The following is a 17,500-nucleotide window of genomic DNA, read 5'->3' as shown; positions in this document are numbered from 1 at the left end:
CAGACAGACAGAGGCAGAAAGATAGATAGATAGATAGATAGATAGATAGATAGATAAAGATTGGGATAGACAGACAGACAGACAGATAGATAGATAGATAGATAGATAGATAGATAGATAGATAGATAAAGATTGGACAGACAGACAGAGGCAGAAAGATAGATAGATAGATAGATAGATAGATAAAGATTGGGATAGACAGACAGACAGACAGATAGATAGATAGATAGATAGATAGATAGATAGATAGATAGATAAAGATTGGACAGACAGACAGAGGCAGAAAGATAGATAGATAGATAGATAGATAGATAGATAAAGATTGGGATAGACAGACAGACAGATAGATAGATAGATAGATAGATAGATAGATAGATAGATAGATAGATAAAGATTGGGATGGACAGACAGACAGATAGATAGATAGATAGATAGATAAAGATTGGGATAGACAGACAGACAGACATAGATAGATAGATAGATAGATAGATAGATAGATAGATAAAGATTGGACAGACAGACAGAGGCAGAAAGATAGATAGATAGATATATAGATAGATAGATAGATAAAGATTGGGATAGACAGACAGACAGACAGATAGATAGATAGATAGATAGATAGATAGATAAAGATTGGACAGACAGACAGAGGCAGAAAGATAGATAGATAGATAGATAGATAGATAAAGATTGGGATAGACAGACAGACAGATAGATAGATAGATAGATAGATAGATAGATAGATAGATAAAGATTGGGATAGACAGACAGACAGATAGATAGATAGATAGATAGATAGATAGATAGATAGATAGATAGATAAAGATTGGACAGACAGACAGAGGCAGAAAGATAGATAGATAGATAGATAGATAGATAAAGATTGGGATAGACAGACAGACAGACAGACAGACAGATAGATAGATAGATAGATAGATAGATAGATAGATAAAGATTGGGATAGACAGACAGACAGATAGATAGATAGATAGATAGATAGATAGATAGATAGATAGATAGATAAAGATTGGACAGACAGACAGAGGCAGAAAGATAGATAGATAGATAGATAGATAGATAGATAGATAAAGATTGGGATAGATAGACAGACAGATAGATAGATAGATAGATAGTTAGTTAGTACTAACAAACATAAAAATATTGCTCGCATGCAACATTGAGTAATTTTTCTACTGCACAACTATACATTATTTTTTTTACCTGATTTCGTGATGGGAATCGTAGATATGGCATGATGCACCATAAGTGGTACTTCCGCTTTCCTTGCCGCTTGTAGCGCCCTCCTGGGAAAAATAAATAAATAAAAATTTAAATTACGTCATAAGCAATGGCGAACGACTACGGAGCAAAACCGTTACCCGTGCTGCATTCAAATTTCCCCGAGAAGATCAGTTTAGTTCAAAGGTGGTTAATTTTAATGCATCGAAAAGCAAGTTTCTCTCCTTTCATCACTTCTTCTGACCCCCATTACACCCCAATTGAAATGAATGGCTCTTGTCTTGGGGAAGCTAAATGTCTTGTTATTACATAAGAGGAGGTGTCCCCTTCTCATGTAAGTAAGAAGGCAGACTAGAAAAGTGAAAATGATATTAGGAAAAGGCTAGGATCGAACCCTGTAGGCAAGTGGATAATTGAAATCCTAGGAATGCATTTCATTGTTAGTTCTTTTAAAAATAACTAAATATTATTCATGTCAGAAAAAAAAAGCGATGTCCATTCTTTTTAGAATAACTGGATATTAAATATGTCAGTTAAAAGAATGGACAATGCGAGTTTATAAAGTAAAAATAGGTTAGATATTGAACAATTAAAATTGGGAATTCTTTGTTTGCCAAAAACATGTTTGGACAGACATGTGTAAAATACACATGAAAACAGCCACGTTGGTTGACAGTAAACTTCTGACGTCATAAACAAAGTAATTTCTCAATATATTGAATCGAGGGTTTGAAGTGAGAGAGAATAAGAGAAAATCACAATCACACACAGTGATATAGTCAGTTGGAGATTGGGAGCCCCTTAGAGGCGTAGGGTGGAAGAGAGACCACGTAGTCGTACAAGTCTGAATTTCTGACTTCATCAATCGGCCGACAGATGAATAAAGAAATCAGAAATAATTTTGTAACTGTTTGTCTCGTGTCGTCATTTCACCAACTGGACAGATAAATGTGTTTTTGTCATCATCTTAATGAACTTTGTATACCCCCCCCTCAAGTAATGTATCTCCCCTCCTCTGTGTTAACAAGAACTGTATAAATGTCCCAGCTCCGGAATAATAATATGAAATCCCCAGGATCGTCACAGTCGTTGTCGTGATGTAAATGTATATAAATGTCATTGTCATCTCTGTTCTGAGTTCCAGTTAAATGTGTCTCTAATATGCACCCTCTATGCAACACTGGCAAGCATCTGAGACTGACCTTCGCTCCTGATCTAAAATGGAACGTATACATAAAATCTGTTGCCAATATTGCTGAAAAAATGGTTGGATCACTCTACCGCTCAAGTAGATATCTCACTGCCAATGCAATCCTCTATCTGAATAAGATCTAGGGACGCCCTAAAAGGGACATCTGGGCAGGAGCTGCTCGGTGCGCCCTATCCAACCTTGATAGACTTCAAAACTGTCTTAGAAGCCTAGTAGGTTATGCCCTGCAACCTCTTTCCCACGGAGGATACGTTGCCAGCCTATTTATCTTTGTTTTCAGAGCAAGTACTCGACTAAACTCCAGTCTATGCCCCCCCCCCCTTTGCTAAACGTTCACAAAAAACACTCGACTATCTACAACCACTAGATATAATCCCCCACTCTCTATCTGTGCCTAACTCTAAACACAGATTCCATGAACAAACCTTCTTTCCCAAAACTGCCCGCTCATGGAACACTGTTCCCCTGGCCAGCTTCCCAGCTGAATACTAACTTCGGTGAGCTGACGAAGACCGGTGTGTCAACGCGATTATTTCGTACATAATGAGGTTATAGTCCGCAAATGGACTAATGGATGAGGATAATAGTCCGCAAATAAATAAATTGCAAGTATAATTTGGCAAAGATATTTTTTTCAACAAAAGAATTGCACTTTGTCCGCTTTCAATTTAAATAAATTTCGTGTACATGTATAGAATGACGTCATAGAATCTTTGATATAAATGTCACCTGTCTGTTTAAATGTATGTATGTATATATGTATGTATGTATGTATGTATGTATGTATGTATGCATACAAGTATGTCTGCCTAAAACTTTCGACAGAGGCGACAGATTTTCACGAGATCGGTATTGTTTTGAACATGCCCTTCGGATGCCAAATATCGAAAAATTGGCCAAAAACATTAATTCCTTCACTCTTAACTAGGCACTTTTCTACAAGGAGGGGTCGCTTTTTTCGCCGATATTTTCGAAAGTCATCGCTTCTTTTCGATTGTCTAGCCTTAATTTAAACCTACGTCACTTCCGGTTATGCGATGGGTGCAACAGCTAACGCGTCACTTTTTTCCCCCGCATTCTTTTCCTTCTTCGTGGTACGGGTTTGAGCCTGCCTGCCTGCCTACTACCACATTTTTTGTTTTTGCTCAACACATATCTCCAAACATCCGGGCAACTCCGGGCACCCAGGCTAGTCATAATATAAAGAGAGACCACCTATCACATCCGGGCAACCTTTGAAATAGTAATGGCTTTTTGGATACAATGTTCTATACTGTTTTGTGAACTACTTGAACCTTGAAAATGTAATGCCCTTTCAGCTACATGACGTCATGGGCAGTAAATATCTTTATCTTTTTTTGTATGGGCATTTTTATTGATAGTACACACATGAAACTCCAGTCCCCTTCTAAGTAATCTCCTCCGGTTGCAATGCACTTGTATTGTTCAAACAACTTCTGTAAGAACGCATGGAAGTCCTCTTGTGAAAGTGTGTGTGTGGGAACAAGATGAGAATTGGCAGCCAATCTGATGTTAACGCATCCACCACGAGAGGCAAAATAAAAAATCGTCTTTTGCACATGGCTCCACGCATCGTTTCCGTTTGAAAAAAGAAAAATAAGATAACCACAAAAGAATTATCAACCAATGGCAGAGCTTCGCGCCTAAAATAAAGGCCTAAAATATCACAGTCACTGGGAGCCGGTTTGCCACTATAAAATGAGGCCACCAAAAAGGAGGGAAGAGGAGATTCGCCCTGCTGCGTCAGTGAACGCACGGACGGATTCTCCCACCCGACCTAAAGAGATGAAGAAGAAAAAGAAATAAGGCACCAGTGAACTGAAGCCGACTACGCTCTCATGTTATGGGCCAAAACGCCTTAAATTCTAAACAATGTCTAATTCAAACAAACCAAAAAAAAAAAAAAAAAGGAGAAAAACATAGGAGACGAAGACGCCGTGCTGCTAACTGTTGATGAAAGAAGCCGCCGCTTCCAAGTTAAAAGCCAGGACACATATCACCGACAGTAGCACGACCGGCCACCCACTTACCACCCCCATCGTCCGAAAAGATAAGTACGCTTACGAACATTCTTTCTTTGTTAAATTATACAAGCCTACAAAAGTTCATTCCTTATCAATGCATACACACCTACAAACATCCTACGAACACTTTACCTCTTCTAATTAAAACTGTCAGTAATAAATAAAACCGGTTCCCAACCTTCAAAAAAAAAAACAAAAAAAAACAAAAACTACGGGCCATATGTGTTAATGATCCTCCTCACAGCCTTTTCTTTTTTATCTAATCAATTGTCTCATACCGACAGACTCTAAGGTTTCCCTTGAGCTTAGGGAATAACTAAAAGTCACAGGGAGCAAGGTCTTGACTATAGGGAGGGTGAGGAACTGTCTTGATGCCCATCTTGGTCAGCACAGTTCCCACACTGACATCAAACAAAAAAATCTCTATAGACACATGAAGGTCCTTATCCATGCAGTTCTTTATTTAATCTGGACACTTATTTAAGGCACTTCGGATATCGTTTTTATTCGATCAAATTTTGAACAAACGTCAAAAATAAAAGCAAGGAAGCCTCCAGAGCATTGCCGAAGCTCTCCAGTGTTAAACTTCTTAAAAACAAAAATGCCGTAGAGACGTATTGGTTTCTATTAAATAAAAACCAAAAAGTACCGCTCCATTTTTGGTGGTTTTCGACGGATGAAACCGATATTTTGTTACCCAAGCTGTCTGGGACCCACCAAGTCCGGAAGTAGTGGAAGATAAAGAGAAAGAAAAATGGGAGAAGAGCGAGAGAGGAGGGAAGAGGAGAGAGAGAGCCTTTGAAATGAAACCAAACGTTATTTGCAGATTATCTGAAGGATGCTCGTGTTGAAGAAGGAAAAGGGCTCACCGTGTGTTTACTGTTTCGCGAGATAATAAATAATTAAAAATAATAATAATAAAAAAAAAGCATCTCGCCGCCAAAACGAAGCAACACATGTGCTCCCCGATCCGTTCTACCCTCACCCCATTTCGCGACTGAACATAAATAGTTGGGAAAGGTTTAAAAACTAGGACGACCCACAAGAGAGAAGGAAGAGAAAAAAGATCTGTAGACATTATAATATATATCTTTTCATATACGTACATACTGAAGTACGCAGAGGAATAAACACATTATATATATATATATATATATATATATATATATATATATATATATATATATATATATATATATATATATATATATATATATGGTAATCTCCAAAAATACCGTTAGGGCTTACAACATGGCCGCCAGAAGAGTCACGTGATCCGGTTGATCCAAAACATGAATCGCCGTATTACGAAACCGGAAAACGCAAATTTAAAGCAAACTTTGACAAACAAGCATAATAATTAAGTACAAAGAATAAAATACTTTTTATAAACACTGTTTTAACTAAAAACAACCAAAGATTGTTTCTCAAAGTTTGCCTATTTTTATAACAACATTATATCAACAAAAAATGAAATACAAACAAATTGTGATTGTTTGTCAAAGTTTGCCTTCAAGGCTGCGTTTTCCATTTGCACGATTCATGTTTTGGATCAACCGGATCACATGACTCTTCTGGCGGCCATGTTGTAAGCCCTAACGGTATTTTTGGAGATTACCATATATATATATATATATATATATATATATATATATATATATATATATATATATATATATATACGCGTAGAGAGAGAGAGAGAGAGAGAGAGAGAGAGAGAGAGAGAGAGAGAGAGTACTTGTCATCCATATGGTACTTGCCAGGCCCAACGTTGCTTAACTTCGGTGATCTGACGAGAACCGGTGTTGGGAACTCTAGGCGTTGTATGTGCTTTCTTCTTATCTCGGCATTTATTTCCAGTCGTCCTGAACCTCCACTTCCCACCGGCATTTAGCAATGTCGACTCAGGAGAGGTGTGATTAGGGATTGCGCAAGTCTTGCCACAAAAATTTCATGCGCAGGCATCCTTACAATGGGTATCCATAGTCTGTCAAGACTGAAGGAAGCCTTTTTTATATATATATATATATATATATATATATATATATATATATATATATATATATATATATATATATATATATATATATAGTGGAGATGGTAATTAATAAAAACTGAAGAAAGTGCTCAATACTGTTGTAGAGCAAATATGCGTTTTATTTTTTATTACCGTATCTTTCTGATAAGTTACATTATTGTTTCGGCTACACGGCCGTTTTTTTTGGCCGTCTGTAGCGTCCTCAGACTGTAAAAGTCTGAGGACGCTACAGACGGCCAAAAAAGTCTGAGGACGCTACAGACGGCCAAAAAATATGGCCGTGTAGCCGAAACAATAATGTAACTTAACAGAAAGATACGGTAATAAAAAATAAAACGTATATATATATATATATATATATATATATATATATATATAGTACGTATCAAATTATTAACGAGTTTACATTTTTTTTAATATTTAGGAACTAGTGAATAAAAATCCATGAAACTGTTAGAAAGTGCTTACAATACTATTCAGTTACTCCAGTCAGAAAATAAAAGTATTTAAAGTAATATTAGCGAAACTATGGCAGAAGATAGGAATGTCTGTTGATTTCAGTGTGTCAAGTTATTAACGACGTTGAGAAAAAAACACAATATACCATAACTTGTTTATTGAAATAATTTTTAAACATTAAATGAACTAGAAAAAATGCTTAGAACACAATAACTACATAGCAATTTCTACGTTGACATAATTAGTAGGAGATATGCTATACTTTTTTATGAATGACTTGTAAAAGACGTTGGTCCACAGAATTAGTCAAATTTGTAATTTCGTCAACAGTTATTCCTCGCGATACCTCTTGGAGAGCATCCCACAACTCATCTTTGCTCTTAAATTGGCGTCCACTTGCATAGAGGCGTTGCTTCATGATACTCCAAAGGTTCTCAATTGGGTTCAAATCTGGTGAATTCGTAGGCAACTCCATCTTCCGTAGCTCAGAGAACTCCGGTTGTTGCAAATACTCTTTGCTGCATGCGAGGGAGCATTATTCTGCATAAAAATAAAGGTTCTTCTGAACGTCAGCCTTTGCTTCTTCAGCCATGGTTCAAAGAAGATCTGAAAAGCTATGTAAGCATTTGACAATTTTTACGCCTTCTGGGACTCTCCATGGGCCAACTAAAATATCTCCGATAATCCCAACCCAAACCATTATCCCATCACTACCTTGTTGGCGCCTTAAACGCTGATGACGATGTCGTCCATCTAGGACCCATCCCTTGCTCCAGTCATTTGGGCGATCAAGAGTGACACGCACTTCATCCGTGAACAAAACTTTGGAAAAATCCGTTTTCATGTTGTTCTCTGTCCATTTCCATCGGTTTTGTATGTGATGTTACTTTAATGGAGGTTTTATCACAGGCTTAACAGATATTGTCACTTTTTTCAGAAAGCGACATCGAGTACTTTTTGAGACGTTCTTCAATCCGGCTTGGTCAAAGACTTCTCGACTTGTCTGTCCAGGGTTCTTAACAACTTCACGTTTAATTTGGAGTAGAAAACGGCGTAAAAAACATCTACATTTACCTTTATCAGCTCTCTTACGTACCTTTGTAGGGTCATTTTCGATATTTCCAGGGTAGATTTACCTTTTGCTAGCTGTTCTATAATAGTACTCTTTTCAGAACTACTCAAACCACCTTTACAACCCATTTTATTGACGGAACAAACTGCTTTGTTAATAATTTAACACACCTCAAATACTGTGAATTCAGCAATTACGATGGCAAGTTGTTTGCATTGCGCAGAACAGTACGAAAATTTCACAGAACGCGCAGTTCAGCATTGCCAACGTTTCCGAAGCTTTTGATACGAAACTACCGGTAAGTTTCTAAAAATGTTTAAAAAAATGTTATCTCGTTAATAATTTGACACGCAGTGTATGTGTGTGCGCGCGCGTGCGTGTATTTGTTTGCGATACTTTTTGAATAAATTCAATTATTTTTATGAAAGTGCATTTTTACCTAAATGCGAGTTGGAAATAATTTTCCATTTGACCAATTTGGTACTCCTAAATGGGGAGTGGCATATGTATTGTTTTTAAAATATAATTATCCATGGGTAAGATTGAAACCGCTGTCTTCAGACAATTCTCACCTGGAACCGTGAAGATTCAACGTCTCTATCCTCTACGCCACGGTCCCCGAAGGTGGGGAGACGACAACAACTATGGATGGCACTAATTGCTGAGAATGCAGTTAGGAGATTCGAAGTTCCTATCCCGTCGAGGTTACCACCTGACTAAGGCCAAAAGAATACTTGACTGAAACGTCGTGAAACAACAATTAAGAAAGATGAGGATAATAGTCCGCAATAAATAAATTAATAATACTCATCTCAATAATGAATTCCAATAAAATAAGATATATCAGCAGATGTTTGGTCTCGAGCTGAGATCGGTGTCAAAGATGGGTTCCTGGCTGCGTGAGACGATATCGGCATTGTTAGTGGAAAATTACCTGATGAATGCGGGGGAGAATTTGCTGATTATCCAATCAGGACGAACCCAGGTGTGATAGAGCAGTCGTTGATTGGTTAGCTGCGACACTTCGGCGTGTTCCTACCCACCCCAACCCACAATATATACTCCGTGCAGAGAAGGATTCGGAGAATTTGGAGATTTTTGGAAGAGTTTGCAGAGAGTTTTAAAACTGTCCACCACTCCCCACCCCACCGTTCGATAAGCACTCGTCTGTTAACCGATTAGAAGCAAGAATCGGTTATTGACGAAAAAGAAACTGATTAAGACCTGTTCGTCGAATATGTAACCATCAGAAAGATAAAACTTGCAAACATTTTATTTCTTTTCATTTGATTCTCCTGTGAAAAACAGTACATATTTAATATTCTTATTTTTTTTTCTCTTGTGATTACTTAATTTGATAGGAAAACTACAACCATTGTCGGTTATTGTTATTGTTAATATTTACAAGTGAACTTGTAAGAACAACCAGTTTGAACGATCTTCCTTTTCAGCAGAGATCATCCATTACTGCACCTAACGTCATATCAACCCTATCTTCTTTGTGAGAGCGACTGGAGCTGCGTCGCAGAACTTTGGTGAGGGTGCCTTGTAGATTGTAAATGTTGTAATATAAATAATAATGAAAGACTTCCTTCTAACCGTTAAGCTGTCACCCCAGGACTCGCTTGTAGGGTTATATTGGTTGCCGTTCCCAGGACGTTTCTTGATCAAGTTAACCCTCCACAGGATGCCCATAGGATTATGCAAAAGAGAGCAACATGTCCAAATTAACTTTAGACTAAGAAAAAAAAATATATAGGTCCGGTGGATCTGTTTATTAATAAACATCTAATTTAATATATTTAATATTTTTATAATTATAGAACATGAGCTTCAAATTCCACTCCTAAATAAGTAAAATTGTAAATAAGATAAAATAAAACCGCTTTCAGTAGAAAAGCTAGGCAGATTAAGAGAAACTGAACTGATATGAAAAATGAAAAAAATTTTTTTTTTTTTTTTTTTACTGGACTCATTATATATATATAGTTCGTCAGAGCATCCACCATTAAAATACTTGTAAAACAGGCAGAGAGATGCAATATTTCGTCGGTGGGACAGGGGCTGAAGTTTAGATGACAGTTCGGGACCTATCAGGTTGGCGACTCTCTTTTGGACCCTGTCCAGGAGCGAGAGACTAGTCGCAGATGCACCAGCCCAAATGTGACAGCAGTACTCCATACATGGGCAAATGGTGGTTTTGTAGAGGTACAGGATACTTTCAGGCGTAAGTAACTTTCTAGCACGATAGAGAGAGCCCACCTTCTTTGCAGCAGCCTTGGCAATGATCTCGATGTATCTATTCCAACTCATATTTGCCGTGAACGTTAAGCCAAGGAGCTTGAATAAAGTGCTCTCAGGTAAAGTATCTCTAGCCATAGTTATTGGTGGTTGGTAAGGTTTCATGTAATTATTAAAAGAAACGAGCTTTGTCTTGGCAGCCCTTACTCACACTGCTAAAGTCACAAAAAAATGGTTTTCTGATAATTCAATTGATGTGATGTCTTAGCCAGGTCAAAGCCCCGATTAAAACCCAATCGAAAATATTTGGTCCATAATATCTCGGGTATTGGCTGGAAGAACTTTTTCGAACAATGACAAACTGTAGAAAGCTGTGTAAAGCGAATGGAATAGCATCTCCTCTTCACAGTGTTCCACTTTGGTTGAGAGCATGTCTAAAAGGATTGATCTTTTAAAGAAATCAAAAGGGAATGCGATTCCATCCTAAGCATTTATAAAAGTAAATGTCTTGGTCTGTGTTATTAGTCTCGTTTTAGTTTTCTTGTTCAATCTTTTAGTGCAATAAAATGTATAAAAATTTGTTTGGCCCATTATTTTGTTTTTTGCTCACGACTATATATATATATATATATATATATATATATATATATATATATATATAAATGTTTTTCTAAATTTTATGCCTTGTTTTCTGATTAGAATTGGATGCACTTGAAGAAACCGGCTGACTGACAGTGGATTAGGATAAGGATTAGGATTAAGGTTGGATGCTTCGTTGGATGTCATGCAATTATTGTACCTATTTACTATGCCTCCCCACAGGACAGAGTTAGACACCAGGGTCGTTTTTTAACGTGGAGAAAAGGTACAGAAATAAAAATTGTCTCAGTCGTGAAGGATTTCTCCTCCACCGAAAGAGAACAAGAAATAGCAGTGCAGCATCTGAAGAACAGATGGTGTTTATTTGCTCCCCCACTGAGCAAATTAGGCACAAGGCCGTTTTTAATGTGAGGTAAAAACCAGCTCCCCTAAAAGTAGGCAAAAAGGGGGCACTCTGGTTACCAAAAATAATAATTGTCCCAGTATAGAGGGTTTCCCCTCCATTGACTGGTACAAATTATCTTAAGTGCAGCATCTGCCGGAACAGATGGTATTTATTTGCTCCCCCACTGAGCAAATTAGGCACAAGGCCGATTTTTAATGTGAGGAGTGAAGGGAGGGGGAAGGGAAAAAGGGGACCAGCTCCAGAGAGGTGGGAAATGGGAGCTGGTTAATGGTCAGGCATGTGGGGTTGCCCCCACATCTGGTCTTTGCTAGTCATAGCTAGTCATAGCTTGCAGTATCTGCCGGAACAGATACTACACTTTGATCTTGTCCCGAAGGCCAAGTACTTTGTAGTCGAGTAGAGATCTGGGCTGAGGCCGTGCCCCTGGGAATGAGGGCGAAGGATCGACAGACAATATTGAAAAGATCGTCGGTTCGCGATACGTTGCGGCATTTGACACGAATTAATCAGTCTTTGCACGTCTGTTCGACCTAAAATAGCGTTGATGTAATATCACATGCACATAGATTCGCACACACATTTACACATGGGGAGGTGACGCTGGTTAAGTGGTTAACGACGCAGCCTGACAACCTAGATGCGCCAAGTTCGAATTCAGTTCTGTTTCACTTAGGAATGTTGGCAACCTGCGTGTGGCCTCTCCTGCCAACAATAATCACATGATTCATTCATAGAGCCTTATCTTGTATTTTTAATATATCTTTTCTTCTTTGGCGTAGAAAGACCAAGATTAATCAAGGAAAAAAGAGTGAGTTCAAGATATTATTATAAAAAGAAAGATTTTTTCCTTGTGCCCAATTGTGAATTATTTCACAGAATTCTGCCTTTTGAGTGACATCGAAATATCTTCCGGTAACGCGGTTTCTTTGGATTTTTACTTCTGGATACTGGACTTTTACCAACTATTTTGGATTTAACCGTTATTGGATATTCTGCTTTTCACTCGACCATCCATTTACGTGAAATCATTTTTCTTTTTTCCCTCATTCCCTCTGCTTCACTATTTAAAAAAAACTTTTACCAAGTAAGCTCTATGGCTTACTTGTAGTTTCATTAAATACGTTGCAAGCAAAATCCAATTCCACATTTTGCTAATTCCTGTCCTCTGATGAGAAGGAAAGTATTTCTTTCGAAAATATGCGGATTGAGAACAATTCACTTAAAGTGTTTTTAACATGTTTTATTAATTCTTTGTTCTTATATATATATATATATATATATATATATATATATATATATATATATATATATATATATATATATAAAAATGTATATATATATATATATATATATATATATATATATATAATTTATTTATACAAACGTTAATGGCTACATATGTGCATACATGTTTCTGTAATCACCCGCGTTGGGGGATTACGTCTTCAGGCCAAGAATTACCGTCGAGAACTGATATTTCAAACAAAAACATTTTCTTATTTCGTTAACAAAGTTAGAATGTAACCTGAGTGGGAGTTGTAAGCGGGGGGGGGACATTAATATACCTGCTCTGTTCACTCATTGAGCACTCCTTGTTTCATGTTGTTTCATTGGATGTACTTCTAGGAAACTAAACTCTACTGGCTATATATATATATATATATATATATATATATATATATATAGATATATAGATAGATAGATAGATAGATAGATTTTATTTGTACAAATGGAAATTCTTTTAACTTTCTTGAAGTTTTACATTTGGATTTTACCGTCACTGGATTTATCTTCCACCAGACTATCTATTAATGTGTAATCACCTTTTTATTTACCATATTCCCTCTGCTTAACTTATTTTGTTTTCAAGTAAGATCTTTGACTTACTTGTTGTTTCATCAAATACTTCTGCATGCAAAATCCGATCCCGCATTTTGGTAATTCCTACCCTCTGATGAGAAGGAGAGTATTACTTCGAAACTCCGCGGATTAAGGACTATCCATTTATCAAGTGGTTCCTTTTCAGATTAGATATGTTTTTAACTCATTTCAAAGTGTTTTTTAACATGTTTTATTAACTGTTTGCTCATATATATATATATATATATATATATATATATATATATATATATATATATATATATATATATATATATATATATATATATACTGTTGGAGACGCCAGTTCCGGTATCAAGACCGGTGCCCGCGAGTCTGAGATTGGCACGCAACCAATTTGGACGTGTGCAAACGTCCTACCGTTGCGGAATGAATATACTCAACTCATTTTGCCAGTAATTTAATTTTAGTTCCTAAAAATCCTTCTTTTATTACCATTTAACCCCATAACAAGTTAACCCCACAAAAAAGAAAAAAACAAAATTCTGATTGACTTCGAAAGAACTTCGAATTTACAAGCTAAGAATTCGGCTGGCAATTACGTTCTAAAAACAAAACAAAACAACAACAACAAAAAAAGAAAACGAACCCATGGTAAAATTATCGACGAAATTGTAAATAATGTTTTGTCTCTATATTTAAATTGAAAAGAACTGGGCTAAACGTATTTTGTAATGTTTAAAAAATAAAGTTGGTTGGTTTATTGAAAGAAGAAAGAAAAAAAAAAGAAAAAGAGAAAAATGCTGACCTAAATTTTACCAAAACAACTCTATCGTAAAATGTCGACTGTTTGGCGGATGAAAATTTGAACAGTTTTCATATGAAGTGAAAAGTTTTTTTGCCTTTGTTTTCGTTGCTACTTTATGCATATTTTAACGAGAGAGAAATGTTTCTTTTCTTTTCTTTTTTCCCCCTTTTCGTTTTACTTGGAGTAAAAGAAAAATACTTGTTTTTCATTGAGTGGATGTTTCTGAAATATTCTATTTTTAACTGTCGGTTCTAAGTGAAAAACTTTTTTTTTCTTGCCGCGTGGGGAGACCCCCCCCCCCCACACACACACACATAAAAAAGCCATCTTAGTTAATTTCCAGATAATTCCACAATTATTTTTATTCTTTAGGCTGCGTCTTCTATATATATAAAAGGCAAAATGTGCGTGATCAAAGTAAACAAACCCCAAAAAGCTGTCCCGCAGTAAATAAAATACTGCCACGTCACCGTAACGCTCCTGCGATGACCTCATTAAGCGGCTACCTGTCAATCAAACCTCTTTGACTCACTTCATAACCTTTAACTTAACACGCCAGCCAATTTCTGTCACTCGTGGCCGAGATGGTTAAGTGGTTGGCTTTTGTTTCCACCTCCACGTCAAGGCTTCGGGGATCAAACCTAAAACTTTTTTTTCTTTTTAACACACACACCCAGGAAACGCCGTGCACCCCCCGCTAGTACTAAATAAAAGATGTGTCGTAAAAAAAAAAGAGAGAAAATACTCTGCGTAGTTGAGAGAGAAGTAAAGCGACCGGGGAAGATAAACGTGTAAATACGAGGGCGAGAAAGCGCTGTCAGGTGGCGGGAAGACAGAGAATTTTTTAAACAAATATAATGAAGTGCGTTGTTTTGGAGGGACCACGAATATATGCATTTCATTTGCACTTTAAAAAAAAGAACTTCTGCATGTCAGTGACATGAGGTGAATGTGTGTATTTTAGTTTCAAGAACCACCGACAGATGTCGCTTGTCAACCAAAGAACAGGGGTCGATAACTCTTCCTTTTCTAAAAGTGCAAACTAAAATTATATTTTGATACATTTTATACAATCTTTATGTTTTGCTTGTTTTTGTTTTTTTACATAAGCATAACCACTTATCAAGGCCGAGAGACCACTTGAGTATAAGGGTTAAGAGTGTACAGTAGTCGATTGGTAATCGTTAGTAATGGAAATTCGGTAAATTTGTTAACTTAAGTAGAACGGATCATCAAGAACCTGTTTACGTTTGACTTGAAGACAAATATATTATAGTCAACTGGAAAGCAGGAAAACGGAAGACAATTTCACAGGCGTGCAGTTCTAAGAAAGAAGCTTTGTTCATGGAATCTACGTTTAGGTTTAGGCACAGTTGGGGGGAATTATTGATAGTGGTTTCAGGTAGACGAGTGTTTCTTGTGAAAGTTTGCCGAGGGGGGGCATAGATTGAAGCTCAGTCGAATACTTTCCATGAAAATAACGATAAAGCTGTACAAAAAGAAATTATTCTTAAACGTCTATAAATGTTTAAAGTTTTAAAAATTATATTTTGCTACATTTTTATACAACCTTAACGTAAAAAAAATAACGAAAAAAATTCTAAAAACAATCTATAAATATTCCACGTTTCTATAATATATTTATTATTTTATTTCCAATTATGAATCACTTATTGAAAAAGAAAACTATTAATACATTAAAATTATATTTTGATACATTTTTTTTATTCAGTAAATGTTTCGATTTTCATATTTTTGTGTTATTCATTTTGTTATTATATATTTTTCGTTATCGTAAACACTCGTTTATATTTGAGATTCACATAATGGCCGCTAGACGGCGTTTCTCTTTCGAAGAACAAGGGTCGATGACTTGCCTCTATTGCTAATATATCACTGTCCTGCAGAAGCGCCAAAAAAAAAAATGCCGAGCCAGATTTTTGTTTCTTTCCTGTTTTATTTGATTTTTTGCGATAGTACCGGACGGCGCGTGGGTCCGAGAGGTTGGAAGTGTAACGACACAGTTAAAAAAAAAAAAAAAAAAAAAAAAAAAAAAAAACAGGAACGGTCATGTTACAACCCCAGACGATCAGCAATAAACTAACACCTTCTCAAAGAGAGAATGAAAACCTGGAAGAGTGGACCACTAGGTGTGTCAGAAATTTCGTGAAAAATAGTGAATAATTCCACCTCATCTTTCCAAGCTTATAACTCCTCGAAAAATGTAATTCAAGCCCTAATTTTTTTTCAATTAAAGGAGCAAGGACCAAGGTTTCATTAAAAAAAACAAACAAAAAAAACAACGTGTTTTTTTTTTTAAAGGTCTTTATAGGTAAATTTCTTAAAAACACTACTTTCTTTTTGTTTTAAATTTGAATATATTATTATTGACCTTTTCTCTTCAATTAGTGATATATATTACACTTTGGTGAGTAAATTAATTATTTACTTTTTAATAGACATTTCAAAATGGGAGGCGTGAATTATTCGACCCCCTGTCTTTCCAAGCTTATAACTACTCGAAAAATGTAATTCAAGTCCTAATTTTTTTTTTCAATTAAAGGAGCAAGGATCAAGGTTTCATAAAAAAAAAGAAAAAACAAACAACGTGGTTTTAAAAAAAAAAGGTTTTAAACTTCGAACTTTACAGGTAAATTTCTAAAAAAAAAAACACCACTTTTTTTAAAAATTTGAATATATTATTTATTGACCTTTATTTATTGGCCTTTTTTCTTCAATTTGTGATATATTGTTTGGTGAGTAAATTAATTATTTACTTTTTAATAGACACTTGAAAATGGGGGGAGTGAATTAAAAAAAAAAACGTTTGTCCAAAATATTATATTCAGTTTATTGGAAAGAACATAAAATTTCACATTGACCCTGAAAATATCGTAAAAATAGAATCAATAGAAAAATTTTGATAGATTTTTAAAGTTTAAAAATTGAAAAATATTGAGTTCGTATAATTCATTACTGTTTTTTTTTTTTTAATAAAAAAAAATATTTCTGTTACTTTTAAAACAACTTTAATAATTTATTTTGGAAGTATAATCCATAAAGAAAATAAACAACCCACTTTTAAAAGAGAAATTACGAGTTTTTTTATATTTTATTCGCAGTTTCGTGTTAGGGGTGTCAAAAATTCCTACAAAAATTCCGATACACCTAGTGGACCACCTAGAATTGCACAGAAGCAGCATTACAACGCAGTCAACAGGGATCGGATTATTACAGGAATTATCAAATCTCTGTTGATTTGGGAGTGTGTGTGGGGAGGGGCAAAGATAAAAAGCCTGAGAGGGGAAGGGAAAGATTCTTTCTTCATCAATACGTAAAATGCCTTCAGCAAGAATTGAACAAGACTCCGCGTATGTATTTAAGAAATACTGGAAGCTGCCGTTCCAACGCACGTGAGGACGAACGCTAAAGCGAAGGTTAAGACTGGAAAGAAGAAAACGTCGGGTGAATGTGTAATGGAAACGTGGGAGGTGGAGGGGTGGTTGAAGGTGAGGGTGTAGTAAGGGAGGAGGAGGAGGACGT

General features: G+C 36.0%; 1 protein-coding gene across 1 annotated transcript in view; it reads right to left on the bottom strand.

The window, feature by feature from the left end:
• Nucleotides 1–17,500, bottom strand: part of LOC145261033 (deacetylase EF_0837-like) — a 480,643-nt gene that overhangs the window by 7,188 nt on the left and 455,955 nt on the right. Inside the window, exon 4 of the mRNA XM_080119178.1 lies at nucleotides 1,222–1,304. Within this exon, the coding sequence (XP_079975304.1) occupies nucleotides 1,222–1,304 (83 nt within the window). The remainder of the gene's footprint in view (nucleotides 1–1,221; nucleotides 1,305–17,500) is intronic.

The sequence above is a fragment of the Euprymna scolopes genome, chromosome 37 (assembly GCF_053919585.1).
Source record: "Euprymna scolopes isolate OS-2025 chromosome 37, ASM5391958v1, whole genome shotgun sequence".
NCBI classification, from domain to species: Eukaryota; Metazoa; Mollusca; class Cephalopoda; order Sepiida; family Sepiolidae; genus Euprymna; species Euprymna scolopes.
Note: the sequence above shows the minus strand (reverse complement) of the source record. Positions and strands in the feature narration are given on the sequence as shown.